At 36.4% G+C, this 13,107-nt stretch overlaps 1 protein-coding gene across 1 annotated transcript; it reads right to left on the bottom strand.

The window, feature by feature from the left end:
- Nucleotides 1-2,662: 2,662 nt before the first annotated feature.
- Nucleotides 2,663-10,638, bottom strand: LOC125246463 (plexin-C1-like). The gene is made up of 15 exons (XM_048157436.1): nucleotides 9,050-10,638; nucleotides 8,735-8,860; nucleotides 8,433-8,567; nucleotides 7,337-7,437; nucleotides 7,054-7,162; nucleotides 6,803-6,962; nucleotides 6,590-6,701; nucleotides 6,403-6,505; nucleotides 6,190-6,228; nucleotides 5,649-5,782; nucleotides 5,336-5,515; nucleotides 3,785-3,893; nucleotides 3,161-3,328; nucleotides 2,921-3,082; nucleotides 2,663-2,751 (listed from the first exon to the last, which is right to left on the bottom strand). The coding sequence occupies exons 1-15, from the start codon at nucleotides 9,950-9,952 to the stop codon at nucleotides 2,665-2,667; spliced, it is 2,628 nt and encodes an 875-aa protein (XP_048013393.1). The 5' UTR covers nucleotides 9,953-10,638; the 3' UTR covers nucleotides 2,663-2,664.
- Nucleotides 10,639-13,107: the final 2,469 nt, after the last annotated feature.

The following is a 13,107-nucleotide window of genomic DNA, read 5'->3' as shown; positions in this document are numbered from 1 at the left end:
AGCCTCTCAGAGTGGCAGTGTCTCTCAGAAGTCAAGATGGGCAGAGCATCACCAATTCCCCCAATGCTGTGGCGAAAAATAGTGGAGCAATATCAGAAAGGAGTTTCTCAGAGAAAAATTGCAAAGAGTTTGAAGTTATCATCATCTACAGTGCATAATATCACCCAAAGATTCAGAGAATCTGGAACAATCTCTGTGCGTAAGGGTCAAGGCTGAAAAACCATACTGGATGCCCGTGATCTTCGGGTCCTTAGATGGCACTGCATCACACACAGGAATGCTACTGTAATGGAAATCACAACATGGGCTCAGGAATACTTCCAGAAAACATTGTCAGTGAACACAATCCACCGTGCCATTCGCCGTTGCCGGCTAAAACTCTATAGGTCAAAAAAGAAGCCTTATCTAAATATGATCCAGAAGCGCAGGAGTTTTCTCTGGGCCAAGGCTCATTTAAAATGGACTGTGGCAAAGTGGAAAACTGTTCTGTGGTCAGACGAATCAAAATTTGAAGTTCTTTTTGGAAAACTGGGACGCCATGTCATCCGGACTAAAGAGGACAAGGACAACCCAAGTTGTTATCAGCGCTCAGTTCAGAAGCCTGCATCTCTGATGGTATGGGGTTGCATGAGTGCATGTGGCATGGGCAGCTTATACATCTGGAAAGGCACCATCAATGCTGAAAGGTATATCCAAGTTCTACAACAACATATGTTCCCATCCAGACATCATCTCTTTCAGGGAAGACTTTGCATTTTCCAACATGACAATGCCAGACCACATACTGCATCAATTACAACATCATGGCTGCGTAGAAGGAGGATCCGGTTACTGAAATGGCCAGCCTGCAGTCCAGATCTTTAACCCATAGAAAACATTTGGCACATCATAAAGAGGAAGATGCGACAAAGAAGACCTAAGATGGTTGAGCAACTAGAAGCCTGTATTAGACATGAATGGGACAACATTCCTATTCCTAAACTTGAGGAACTTGTCTCCTCAGTCCTCAGACGTTTGCAGACTGTTATAAAAAGAAGAGGGGATGCCACATAGTGGTAAACATGGCCTTGTCCCAACTTTTTTGAGATGTGTTGATGCCATGAAATTTAATAACAACTTATTAGGGCCCGAGCACCGATGGTGTGAGGACCCTATTGGAATTGCTCAGCCAAAATTTTCTTCTTCTCCAAAATGAATCACATTTTTGAGGGCCTAAATGTTCTCAAAAACTCATGAAACTTTGCACATGCGTCAGAAGTGGTGAAAATTTACATCTGATATGGGTTTCAGAATTAGGTGTGGCAAAATGGCTCGATAGCGCCACCTACAAAATTTCAATTAAGCGCCCTTCGTGCTACGTTTCACGTACAGTTATGAAATTCGGTAGACAGATGTAACAGCCCAATACCTACAAAAAAGCCCCTGGGTGCAAAGTTTGTAAACCCAACAGGAAGTGAGATATTTTTAATTTTCTCTACAAAATTTTGGCAGTTTTTGCCATTTCCACATGTTGTACTTTAACAAACTCCTCCTAGAGCTTTAATCAGATCAACATCATATTTGGTCAGTCTAATCTAAAGGCCTTTGAGATGTTAAATTGCGAAGATCTAGAGTTTTAGCTGAAGGGCGTGTTTGTGGCGGCCTGGCAAAGTTCAATGTTTCGCCATGAAAGAGGAAGTTGTTGTAACTCGGGCATACAATGTCTGATCTGCCCCAAACTTTACATGTTTTATTAGAGTCCTGACCTGAAGACATCTTCATAACAATATTCAGTTACAGTCATAGCGCCACCTGGGGGCAACAGGAAATGACATGTTTTACACTGTGATTAACTCCTCCAAGAGATTTAATCAGATCAATGTCATTTTTTGTCAGTCTAATCTAAAGGCCTTTGTGACGTTAAATTGCGAAGGTCTAGAGTTTTCGCTGAAGGGCGTGCCCTTGGCGGCATGACAAAGTCTGTTGTTCCGCCATGAAAAAGGAAGCCGTTGTAACTCAGGCATACAATGTCTGATCTGCCCCAAGTTTTCCTAAGGCCAACGGGTGGCGGTGAGCCCGGGTGCGAGGGCCCTTTCATCGCTGTGTGTCCCACAGTGTCCCAACTTTTTTGGAATCGGCTTTGTATAATAAACCACACTGTGTGCTCTGAAATGTGTGCTGGTGACTTGCAGAACTAAGAAACATGTTTGTATGAGAGATTGTTCATGAGTCTTTATGTGTGACTTAATTTAAATCAGATCAGACTCTTTTCAATGGATTTGATATGTTTGGCATGTTTATTAGTAAGTATGAAGTGTAAGACAGTATACTGATATACTGTAAATAACAACAAATAACAGAAGAATTGTGTCGGTGTTCGATGAAAAACATACAATGAAAGCATTCTCCTACAAAATAACTGTACTGCAGGACTCAATACTACTGCAAACCAAACTGAATTTATTGTTTTGTGTAAAATAAATAAGTATATAGCGCCACCTGCGGTTCAGTATCAGGATTGATCTTACAGAATATTTAAATGCAGAGGTTCTTGAATAGTTAAATAGTATGTCAAAACATAATTTTGTAATTTAAAGCTAAACAAATTAATTTATGCTATATTATGTTTTCGAATCTTTTTTTTAAAGAATCATTTCTTTTTCTGTGAGTGTTTTCATTGCTCTTTCATACTTGGCCAGGTGTTTTCTGTGGACGGATGCAGAACAAATCCTGTGTATTCCCCATCTCAAGAACATAATTCCCAATCGTGATCTGAAATGACAATGAAAGAAATGTCTTTTCACGTCAAAAGTTGAGTAAGATTTACATTAAACTTTACATAATACACAGCAGTGTTAGCAGCAGCAATTATCAAATCAAATTATGAACTTCCATATCTATAGTTTTACCAAAGAATTGAAAATATCAAAAACAGACGTACAGATATAGAGTCCACTGCTGTGACGGCTCCTGATTCTCCTTTAATCTTACAGATGATGGCATTGTACTCAAACATCTCCAAAACACACTGATACTGCTGATCTCCCTGATAACCCGTCACTTTCACCTCACTCATACTCAAATTCAAGAAATCTGCCTTTTTCTGAGAAAGAGAGATTCACAAGAATAATTTGTGCCAACTCAAATTCTATAGCTCTATAGGCTTTTAGTCGCTCTTTACCTGAATGTTCACATGTAGATTGTTGGCCACCGGAAAGGTGCTGAATCCAGTGAATTCTGGATCAGGCAGGTAGGAAAAATACCCACAGTTCACAGTGGAGTTCCCAACATTCAATGATAAGCTAAACAGATCACTGCCATCATAACGGGGGGAGTGAAACCACACATCCTGAGAAGAGAGAGACAATGAAAATATGACTTTAATTAATTTTTTATTTAATTTTTTTTTTCCTCTTGATCCTTTGACATAAAAGAGTTTTACATGTAATACTGCAAGTTTTTGATTTCAAAATGTAACTGCAAAATTAGCATTTGCTGATTTTCTACTTCCTCCTCATTGTGACATTACACAGTGGTTAATATTTGTAAGTGAACCTCAAGGAACATATTAATATAACATAAAATGCATGTCATCACCATTTCCAAAAAAAATCAGTGGCACATTTAGAGTCACTGAAGTGCATTTAACAATTATATGAGCAGATAAATAACAAATTCTTCCAAATAAGACTCATTCACTACATGTGTGAATCTGGGCTGTTTGAAGACTCACTGAAGTTCAGCTGATCTCTGTGTATCAGATTCAGTGCTGTGAGTTACTGCAGGAGTAATAAACACGTCTTACCCCTGAGCTTCTGCTGTGTTGTGTTTGAAGCACTTTATTAGATGGACGGACAATAACTGATTCAACAAATTCCATATTGCTTCCCTGAATGTGAATCTTCCTTCCACCACTGAATGAAGAGATAATTTCAGTCAATAACACATAAGAAATGTAATAAGAAAGTATTAACATTTTAATTCCACCCACTAACTTTTCTACATGTGACTTTCACATATACACAAACACACAGACAAACAATACAAGAAGTTTCAGCAAATAATGGAAGTGAAACCTGCCAAAAATATTTTAAAAAGTCTGGCTGTCAGGAAGCAGGTTGCTCTTACTAAACTAAAGACTAGCATCTCTCAGAACTATTACAAAACATGCAGGAAATGACCTGATTCTCATGCTTTAATTTCTTCCTGCCTTGTATATAAGTATTTTTCCCCATCTGTTTCAACAGTACCTCATAACAACTCATTTACAATGGTAAATCATTATATTGCAAATCTTATTTTACCACATTGACAGCCTTCTTGCAAATTCCATGACTAAAATGGGCTGTATGACGTGAGATTAAAGCAGGGTAGGTGATTTGCTTCAGAAACATTTTTTTGTTATGCTGGTTGAAAGTCTTCACATCCTGCATTCACACAGAACACGTTTTTCTATTCCAATGTGCCACTTTTCCATTGTTTTTCTATGTAAACACACACTAGACGGATGTGTGTGATCGTTATGCTCATGTCTTGCATCTTTTGCAGCACCTCACACATGAGTACTGTGTTTTTAAGACTCTGTGTCAAGTTAAAAGAATTTAAACTTTTACACGCAGCGCCACTCATTAATGTCAGTTCCAAAAACAGTGGACCAATCAGAAGAACTTGAAGGCGGGGCAAGCGTTGCAAGCTTCTGTTTACAGTAGCAAGTTGGCATGACAACTGTTTTATTTGATGGCAACATAGCAGAGGAGACCATAGCCAGTGCGATTATTTTATTTTTTTATTTTATTTATTAAAAATAGTATTTATCTATTCTGCTGTTTACCTCGCTTTCCGTGCTGCGCTTTTTTTTTCTAATCCAATCCAGAGCTCTGCGTTTTTAGACGCAAAGACGCGTTCTGTGTGAACAAGCTTATGCTGCATTCATGCCATAACTACCATAATTTGGAAGAGATGGAAACCTGTGATGTTATACTCTGAGTAGTTTGTGACTCGAAATTCTGCGTTTCAATGGCAACACTATCAACGGCGAAATTAATCTGCAGCAGTCATATGATACAGGTCAGATCTCTTTGTTTACGTTCATTATTAATGTAATGTTATGTGGTTTGAGACATGAAGTAGTTTACCTCTGTCTCTCGTGACACTTTTGTTTGCTCCCTGCTGTACGCGTTCATGTGTTTTGGAGGAGGCGTGGCTTTGGAGGCGCTCTGACGGGAGGGTGGGATCTTATGCTTTCAAAGCTAGCTCACTAACCTCTCGAAAATGACTTACCCTACCTTTAACTAATTAAAATGTGCAGCTGTCATCTTAAGGAAGCTGATCTGCCAGTGGTCTGAAATGCTCTTACCTGCTCCAGCTGACTGTGGGCTGTATTCCTGTGCAGCTGGGCTGGGAACTGTAAGTGATGATGCTGTTACCATGACAACGGTCGTCAGGAGTAACAACACACACTTTCACTGTTCCTTTAGTTCCACTGGGAGGAATGTGGAACCTTAAAGTGTCACTGGAGCGATCAAATACTGGAGATCTGAAGAGAAACATTCATGCACAGGTACACAGTATCATTTATCTCAATCTACACACATTCATAATTCAACTAAACACAAACACACACACACACACACACACACACACACACACACACACACACACAGCCTCACTCTTTAGGAATACAGTCCAGATCCCCTTGAATACGGATTTTAGTGACAGATTCCAGGTTCTTTCCTCTTAGTTCAACGTTGTTTCTGCCATGGAAAGAAACCTTGTTGGGCTCCAGAGAGAGAATCTCTGGCTCCTACAGGACACAAAAGGTTGCGCTCGGAAAGAAAGGCCATAAAGAAAAAGAAAATATTCCATATCCACTCCATATGACCACAGCATTTTTAACAAACAACAGAAGTTAAAATATCTTTTACTATATAAATTATATAATAAGATAATAATAATTATAATAATATATAATTATATTACTAAATATAAATATATTATACATAATTTAAAAAGTATGATGATTGTGACAAATTGTTTGCTGCTGATATGATATAAAAGAAAACTAGTTTTAAAAGAAGTTTATAAGCAAACTGTTACTCAAAAAAGAAACAAAATCCTCAGACTCTTGTAAAGTCATATTCATTCGAAACAGGAAAAAACTGAAAAAAACATCCCTGTTCTGTGAAGTTGTTCATAATCAGCAACACTTACTTTGTAGACACTCTGAGAGAGTAGATCTTTACACGCATCCTAAAGAGTAGAAAAAGAGAGGGAAATCTGAGCAGTTCATTTACTTCCTGAGTTTTCTTGAGTCAACACAAGGATATTTCAGCTATTAACAATAAATTAACATCAGCTTGAATCTATATAAAGGTTACACTGTTTCCAAATAGATATATAATGAAGAATTGGATTGTAGAATACGTTAGGTTTCTGAATGTGTAACTGCAGTCCAGGTCCATGTGTCCAATCACAACGCTGTGAGGAAGAGGACCACTGACACCCAGATGAGATACACTGCACACACCTGCATTTAATTCATATTTTTAATATTATTAAAATAAAAATTCAAAGTAGTCATTCAAAACTCTTTTAAACTGCATTTTCTCACTGTGTATAAGAAGCAATTGGTGAATTATCTGTGATACTGGAGCAGTTCCTCAGTGTCAGCGTCTCTGTGATCTTCTGATCCTCAATAGTAACTGCAGCAGAGACTGTTAAACCTGAACAGATTACCAACAAATGTTTATGATTATAAACAATCATATTCTGACAATATAAATGCACTGTAGCACATATAAAACATCACTGAAGGAGAACCAACCTCCAGTATATAGTAGCTGGTCAGAAAAACTACAGGAGCAGTTTGGGAAAACTGCAGTCAGATCAGACCCGTCACACAGATTCACACTTCCTGTGATGAAGGAACATGAGAAGACGGGATTTCCTGTGCTCTCCAGACTCAAGGCAAGATGTAGAGTAATCTGTGAAGGAGAGGTTAGTAAAGAGTAGTCATATAAATTATTTCTTAGATTCATTAATTATGATTAATTCTTCTAGATAATGATCCTCTACCTTTCTAGAAGAATTCTGCTCCATCTGAAAGGAAAGCAGCTGTATCTGAAGAGAGTTTTTTGGGATGGACACCCATGAAGTATTTGAGCATTCATCTTGAGTAGAACATCTAGATAAAAACAACATCAACCGATATATCATCTACAGGTCTGTTTGCACACTTCTCATCATGTCCATATGATATGAACTTAACACGTGAACCATTAGGCATTAGGTGATGGTGTAATCTAGAGCAGATATAATGTGTGATGTGTGGAAAGACATGTGATAAAGGCAGGCTGACCTCTGTGTTTTCACACACCAGCCACAGAGAGGATCCAGAGCAGCTCTGCAGTCTTTCAGAGAGCTGAATTTAGCACACTGAACCACAGACACTCTTCTGAGCTACATCAGAAACATGAGCAGAAAGAGACACTTCTATTTTAGAGTCATTTTATTAAGCCAGTGCTCTTTTCCATTTTATTAAAGATTAATTTTAACAATATTTTAAACATTCTTCCCAAAATTGTCTAAGTGATCAAATTGTATTGCACCACCTCAATAATATTGTAAAAAAAAAAAAAAAAAAAAAAAAATAATAATAATAATGTTTTTGCACATCAGTGAACTTGTCAATGATATCAGTTCTACAAAACATTTGTCAAGCATAAAGAACAATCCAGCTGAATTGTGATCCTCTGAAAAATCAAATGATGATTTACTTATATCATTTAAAGATAACAGTTAACGACTTTTAAGGGTTAATTAAATATGAAATATTTGGTTACACTTTATGTTAAGGTGTCCGTGTTACTATGTAATTATACACTAAAGTACTGCGTAATAATGATTAACTTCATGTACTTACTATAGGGATGGGATTAGGGTTTGGTTTAGGATTATTCACATGTAATTATGCATAATTTATAGTTATTACTACAGTAACTTCATGTAACAATGACGCTGTAAAATAAACTGTTATAAATATTTTTAATAAAATTTCTATGACTGGCTATGGATATGTAAAAAATATTCTTCAATATTTGATTATACTTCATCTTAAGGTGTCCTAGTTACAGTGTACAACATGTACATACTGTAGGGTTAGGTTTGTAATTATGCATAATTTACTATTAGCATATTACTATATTAATTACATGTAACATACATCAAGGATACTCTAAAATAAAGTGTTACCCAATATTTATATCAATTAAAGGCTATTAATACATAAGACAGCATGATTGAACATAATATCCAGATTTTTATTTTTTATTTATTTTCAGTCTAAAGGTTATTTATGTTATGTGACATTGTAGCAACTACTTAATCTAAAAACATCTAATACTAAATTATTTTCAAAAGTTTCACTTTTTATTGATTGCACTTCTAAACCTCACCTGTTTCCTCAGAGCGATGTAGATATGTTTGAAATCTACTGGATCAAAGTGCATTCTGGGAAGCACTGCTCGTTCCTCATCAGATTTGTACAGCACTATTGGACAGCCTGGTATGAATTTCTCATCCAACACAAGCTAGAAAAACAAATCATGAATAATGACTAGTAATTCAAATACAGAGCAAAAATCAGCTTAGAGCTAAACAGTTGGTCTAATTGAAAAAAGAGGACAGACATTTAGAAAATAGTTGAAACTAGTGGAAATAATGATGTGTGTAGGAGAGAGAGAGAAGTGAAGCAGACCTTTATCAGTTGTCCATCACTGGTTCCTATGAACATCACAATCCAGGATCCTTTTCTAACTGCTGCCACTGATGACATTGAGCTGTACTTGAACACCACAGAGAGCGGCTGAAGTGCACTACCACTCTACAGCACAAACAACAAATTAAACTTTATATGACTTTAATAGTAAAGTTACGTTTTATTATCATGCAATATTTGATTACAAATGTCATCCTTAATTCTATCAGAAATAAATAAATAAACGGTGTATATTGTGTATATACACAATAGGCTATACATGTGTATATTGAAAGCATGAATGCATTTTCCAACCTCAGAACCACATATCTTGTCACCAACAGTGCAGAAACCCTTCACTCTTCCTCGAACTGTACTGATGTCGTACAGAGCCAGCGCGGTGTTCTCCGGATCCTGCTGATTCTGCGCACTGAACACACCTGCCCAAATAACGCCGTTCACTGAGGGAATAACGGTGGAGGCGACGAGCTCTGGACGAGCTTTATCATTGCAGCACTGTATCGTTGCAGCCTGTAGGGATTTGAAGATTTCTATCTTTTTATCTTTAGAGCTGTCCATCCACAGGACGAGCACTTTACTCTCCGAGTCAATCTTTGCGTTGAGAAACAAGTACGACTCTGAGGGCGAAACTCTCTGGAATCCGTCAACAAACTCCACATCGCTCGCGGTGCTCTGAATGAAGGGGGTTGATGTTGTATCTATGATAGAGAAAATCTCACCAAACTGAGACTGTAAAGTGTTCCACAAGTTAACAACAGGATACGGAGGTTTTCCATCATCGTCTTTTTTCCCAACCAAAAGGTACCTGCTGGTACTTGGACCTGCAATGAACGCAACAGATTTCTTATTCTGTCTCGGTCCTACTGATATTCCACTTTCATAGTAAATGCTCTTTGTAATGTCACTGAGGTCAAGAACTTCACAGTATCCATTTGTCAAGGTCCCACAGGTTATCAGGGTGTCGTTGTCATCAAAAGGCACCAGAATGTTGACTCTGTTTTGATGAGTGGCATTATTGATGTCCTTCCTCTTCTCCTCAGAAAGATCGAGTCTCATCTGATGTAGTCGATGGTCAGTAAGAACGAACAACTTACTTTTACCAACTACAAAGTCCTTGATGTCTCCATCAAAGTTCACATCATCACCGCAAATGCAATGTTTCAAAAGTACAAGTATTCCAAGTAAGTATCCTCTCATCTTAAATATCTGAATGAGTTTGACAGGCCTACTATTGTAATTGTTGAGATCTTGTCACAGCGATCAACTGCTCTCAGATGTGGCCACATGAGAAGTGAGTGGAAGTGAAAGCAGTTCTGTGAAAGGAGGAGGGGGGGCTATAAACGTTATAGAAATTGTTCTTTCTGAAACTTTTATTAACTATCCAAAAAGTTACTTGAGTGAAACGTAAAAAAATCTGCATTCATTTGTATTCCAAGAGGCAGGGTTTTTTCAGGAAGATTTTTTGTAGAACAACTTGTTTAATAATCAATGTTGGGAAGGTTACTTTGTAAATGTAATATACAGATTACAAGTTATCCTATTTAAAATAGCTATTCAAATTACTTTATTAAGGTAATGCAAATGATTATTTTTTGATTACTTTTCAAAATTTTGTAATGAATGTTTTGAACTGTTAATCATTTTCAAACATTTAAACCAGGCAAGGTTAAGCTTACAGTAGTAGCTTACTCAATACTGTCAGTCTTTCAAAATCCTTCATCACTTGAATTAACATTATAATAATTTCATTTTAAAGCACAGTCACAACAAAACCAGACGTTCGCATCTTTTTTACTTTGAGATCCTTCTTTCGAGTCTCAGCAAGTGCTATACGATGATATTGTTAACATGTTCACTAATTAACTAGCATGAATTAGCTTGCTAGCTAAGTGTACACTAATAAAAATGTTTACATTGAGGTTACATTAAAGTTTTAAGTTAAATGTATGAATTAGTGTACTTAATGTACTTTCAAGATAAGAACAATTAAAATGTATGAGTACAAAATAAAAATCTGTCAGTTCTGCTTAATTAAACTTTGAATTTCTTAACTTAAAAATTTTGAGGCAACTGACTGATGTTTTTTTTTTTTTTTTTTTTACTTTTGCCAACTTATTCAGGCTTACAGTGTACTGTAATACTAATATACTTTGTAAGTGTCAGTCAGTATCATCAGTGCCTATTAGTTTTGGTACATATTGCAACATCTTTATATTGAAAATAATTATCATTTAACTCATCAGTTCATGCAACACAGTCTGGCATAATGATGATCATGATAACAACAACAACAACAACAAAAATGCCTAATAATAATATAGCGACAGACAGCAGTCTCTCCAGTCCAAGCCTTTGTTTCTGTACGATCAAATCAACTTAGAAGTAGCAGGCATACGTTTTTGTGTTATTATATTTAAATGTAGTGGAACTTATTAAAAGCGATTAAAGGACATTTAATCAGTTCAAGTTTTCTCTGGGAATCAACCAAACTCTTTATTTTAGGGTTTCTAGTGCTATGCTTTACCATTTGAGCTACAGAATGTTTTTTGCCATTGTTCCTCATTTTAAAGCATTGTTAGGCACTGATAAAATAGCACACGGACGGTTTTGATGTTTATACCCAGGTTTTTTTCTCAGCTAAACTAGGCTGATATTTGCACACTTTTGTATGTGTTGTTAAATGAAAATGTATAAAGTAAAATGGCACTACTATGAAATATTACAATTTTATGCAGAGACGCCACTAAAGCATTCTTTGGTAAAAATGTAGGAATCTTCATAGTATACAACATGTGATGACAAACAATTCAGATCTGCATTTAGAAGACCTTTTAGTGTCCTTATGATATTTAAGGTATATAATATGTTATTAGTAAGTATGAAGTGTAAGACAGTATACTGTTAACATATAAGTATCAGATTAATAACAAAAAATAAGACAAATTTTCGAAAAAGATACAAAGCATTCTTTTACAAAATAACTGTACTGCAGTACTAGATTGCAGACCAGTCCAACTTTGAATTGTTTTGGGGGTGTGTGTGTGTGTGTGTGTGATAAATAAGTATATAACACCACCTGCTGTTCAGTATCAGGACTGATCTCACAGGATATTTCAATGCAGAGATTGTTTAATAGTTAAGCAGATGCCAAAACATATTGCTGTATGTGAGTCTCACTCTTTAGGAATACAGTCCACATCCTTGAATATGGATTTACTGACAGATTCCAGGTTCTTTACTCTTAGTAAAACATTGTTTCTGCCAAGGAAACCTTGTTGGGCTCCAGAGAGAAAATCTCTGGCTCCTACAGGACACAAAAGCACTGATGTAGGTGTAGCTGTAAGATGTAGGTGACTTTGTTTCTTCAGTAGAACACAAATGATGATTTTTAACTCCAACCGTTGCCATCTGTCAGTGGTATAATGCATGGCAATGGTAACAAAATCTATGAGAGTGAAAAAAAACATGCACAGACAAATCCAAGTTAAACCCTGCGGCTCGTGACAACACATTGATGTCCTAAGACATGAAATGATCGGTTTGTGTGAGAAAACGAACAGTATTTATATCATTTTTTACCTCTAATACACCACTATGTCTAACTGCTTAAGCGCGGCATTCGGTGCGTGTGGTGTGTACGCACTCAGGTGGCAACGGTTGGAGTTAAAAATCATCATTTGTGTTCTACTGAAGAAACAAAGTCACCTACATCTTCAATGCCCTGGGGGTAAGCAGATAAACATCAAATTTTCATTTTTTGGTGAACTATCCCTTTAATGTTACCAGAGAAAAGATTCACTTTTGGGTACACACTGTACAAATGTTTGTTTAAAAGGTTTCTTTCTACATCTTAGCTCCTGGCTCCTGGCATTTTAATTTTATGCTGTGTGTTAAACTCTGAAGGACTTTGAAGTGTTTATTTTATCAATTCCAGTGTAGTATTGCCTCAACAGTGTTATGGTTTCTCTTGGTTTGCACTCCAGATAGTAAATCAGCACTGTATCTGGTAATTTTATGTAATTTATGTTTTTCTCTCTAAATTGAGATCATCAGTTATACCACAATTAATTAACTGTCAAACTCAGGTGTTTCTTTTAGTGTTGTAATTGAAACAATTAAAAAATCATATAGGTCACACAGGTAGCACTTTGAAAGAAGTTTGTTAATTGCTTAAAACTAATTGCTTAAGATATTTTGGTAGGTGCTTTATCTGCATTAAAGATTGTTACTGTCAGTGTTAAAATAATTAATATTATTCAGGCTTACTACAGTACAGTAAGGCAAGGTTATTAGCCTGTATACTAAAATATGATATATTGTCACTATTTATGGTGTTGGCCAATTAATTGCAA

The sequence above is a fragment of the Megalobrama amblycephala genome, linkage group LG14 (genome assembly GCF_018812025.1).
Source record: "Megalobrama amblycephala isolate DHTTF-2021 linkage group LG14, ASM1881202v1, whole genome shotgun sequence".
NCBI lineage: Eukaryota > Metazoa > Chordata > Actinopteri > Cypriniformes > Xenocyprididae > Megalobrama > Megalobrama amblycephala.
This window is presented reverse-complemented; position numbering and strand designations above follow the sequence as displayed.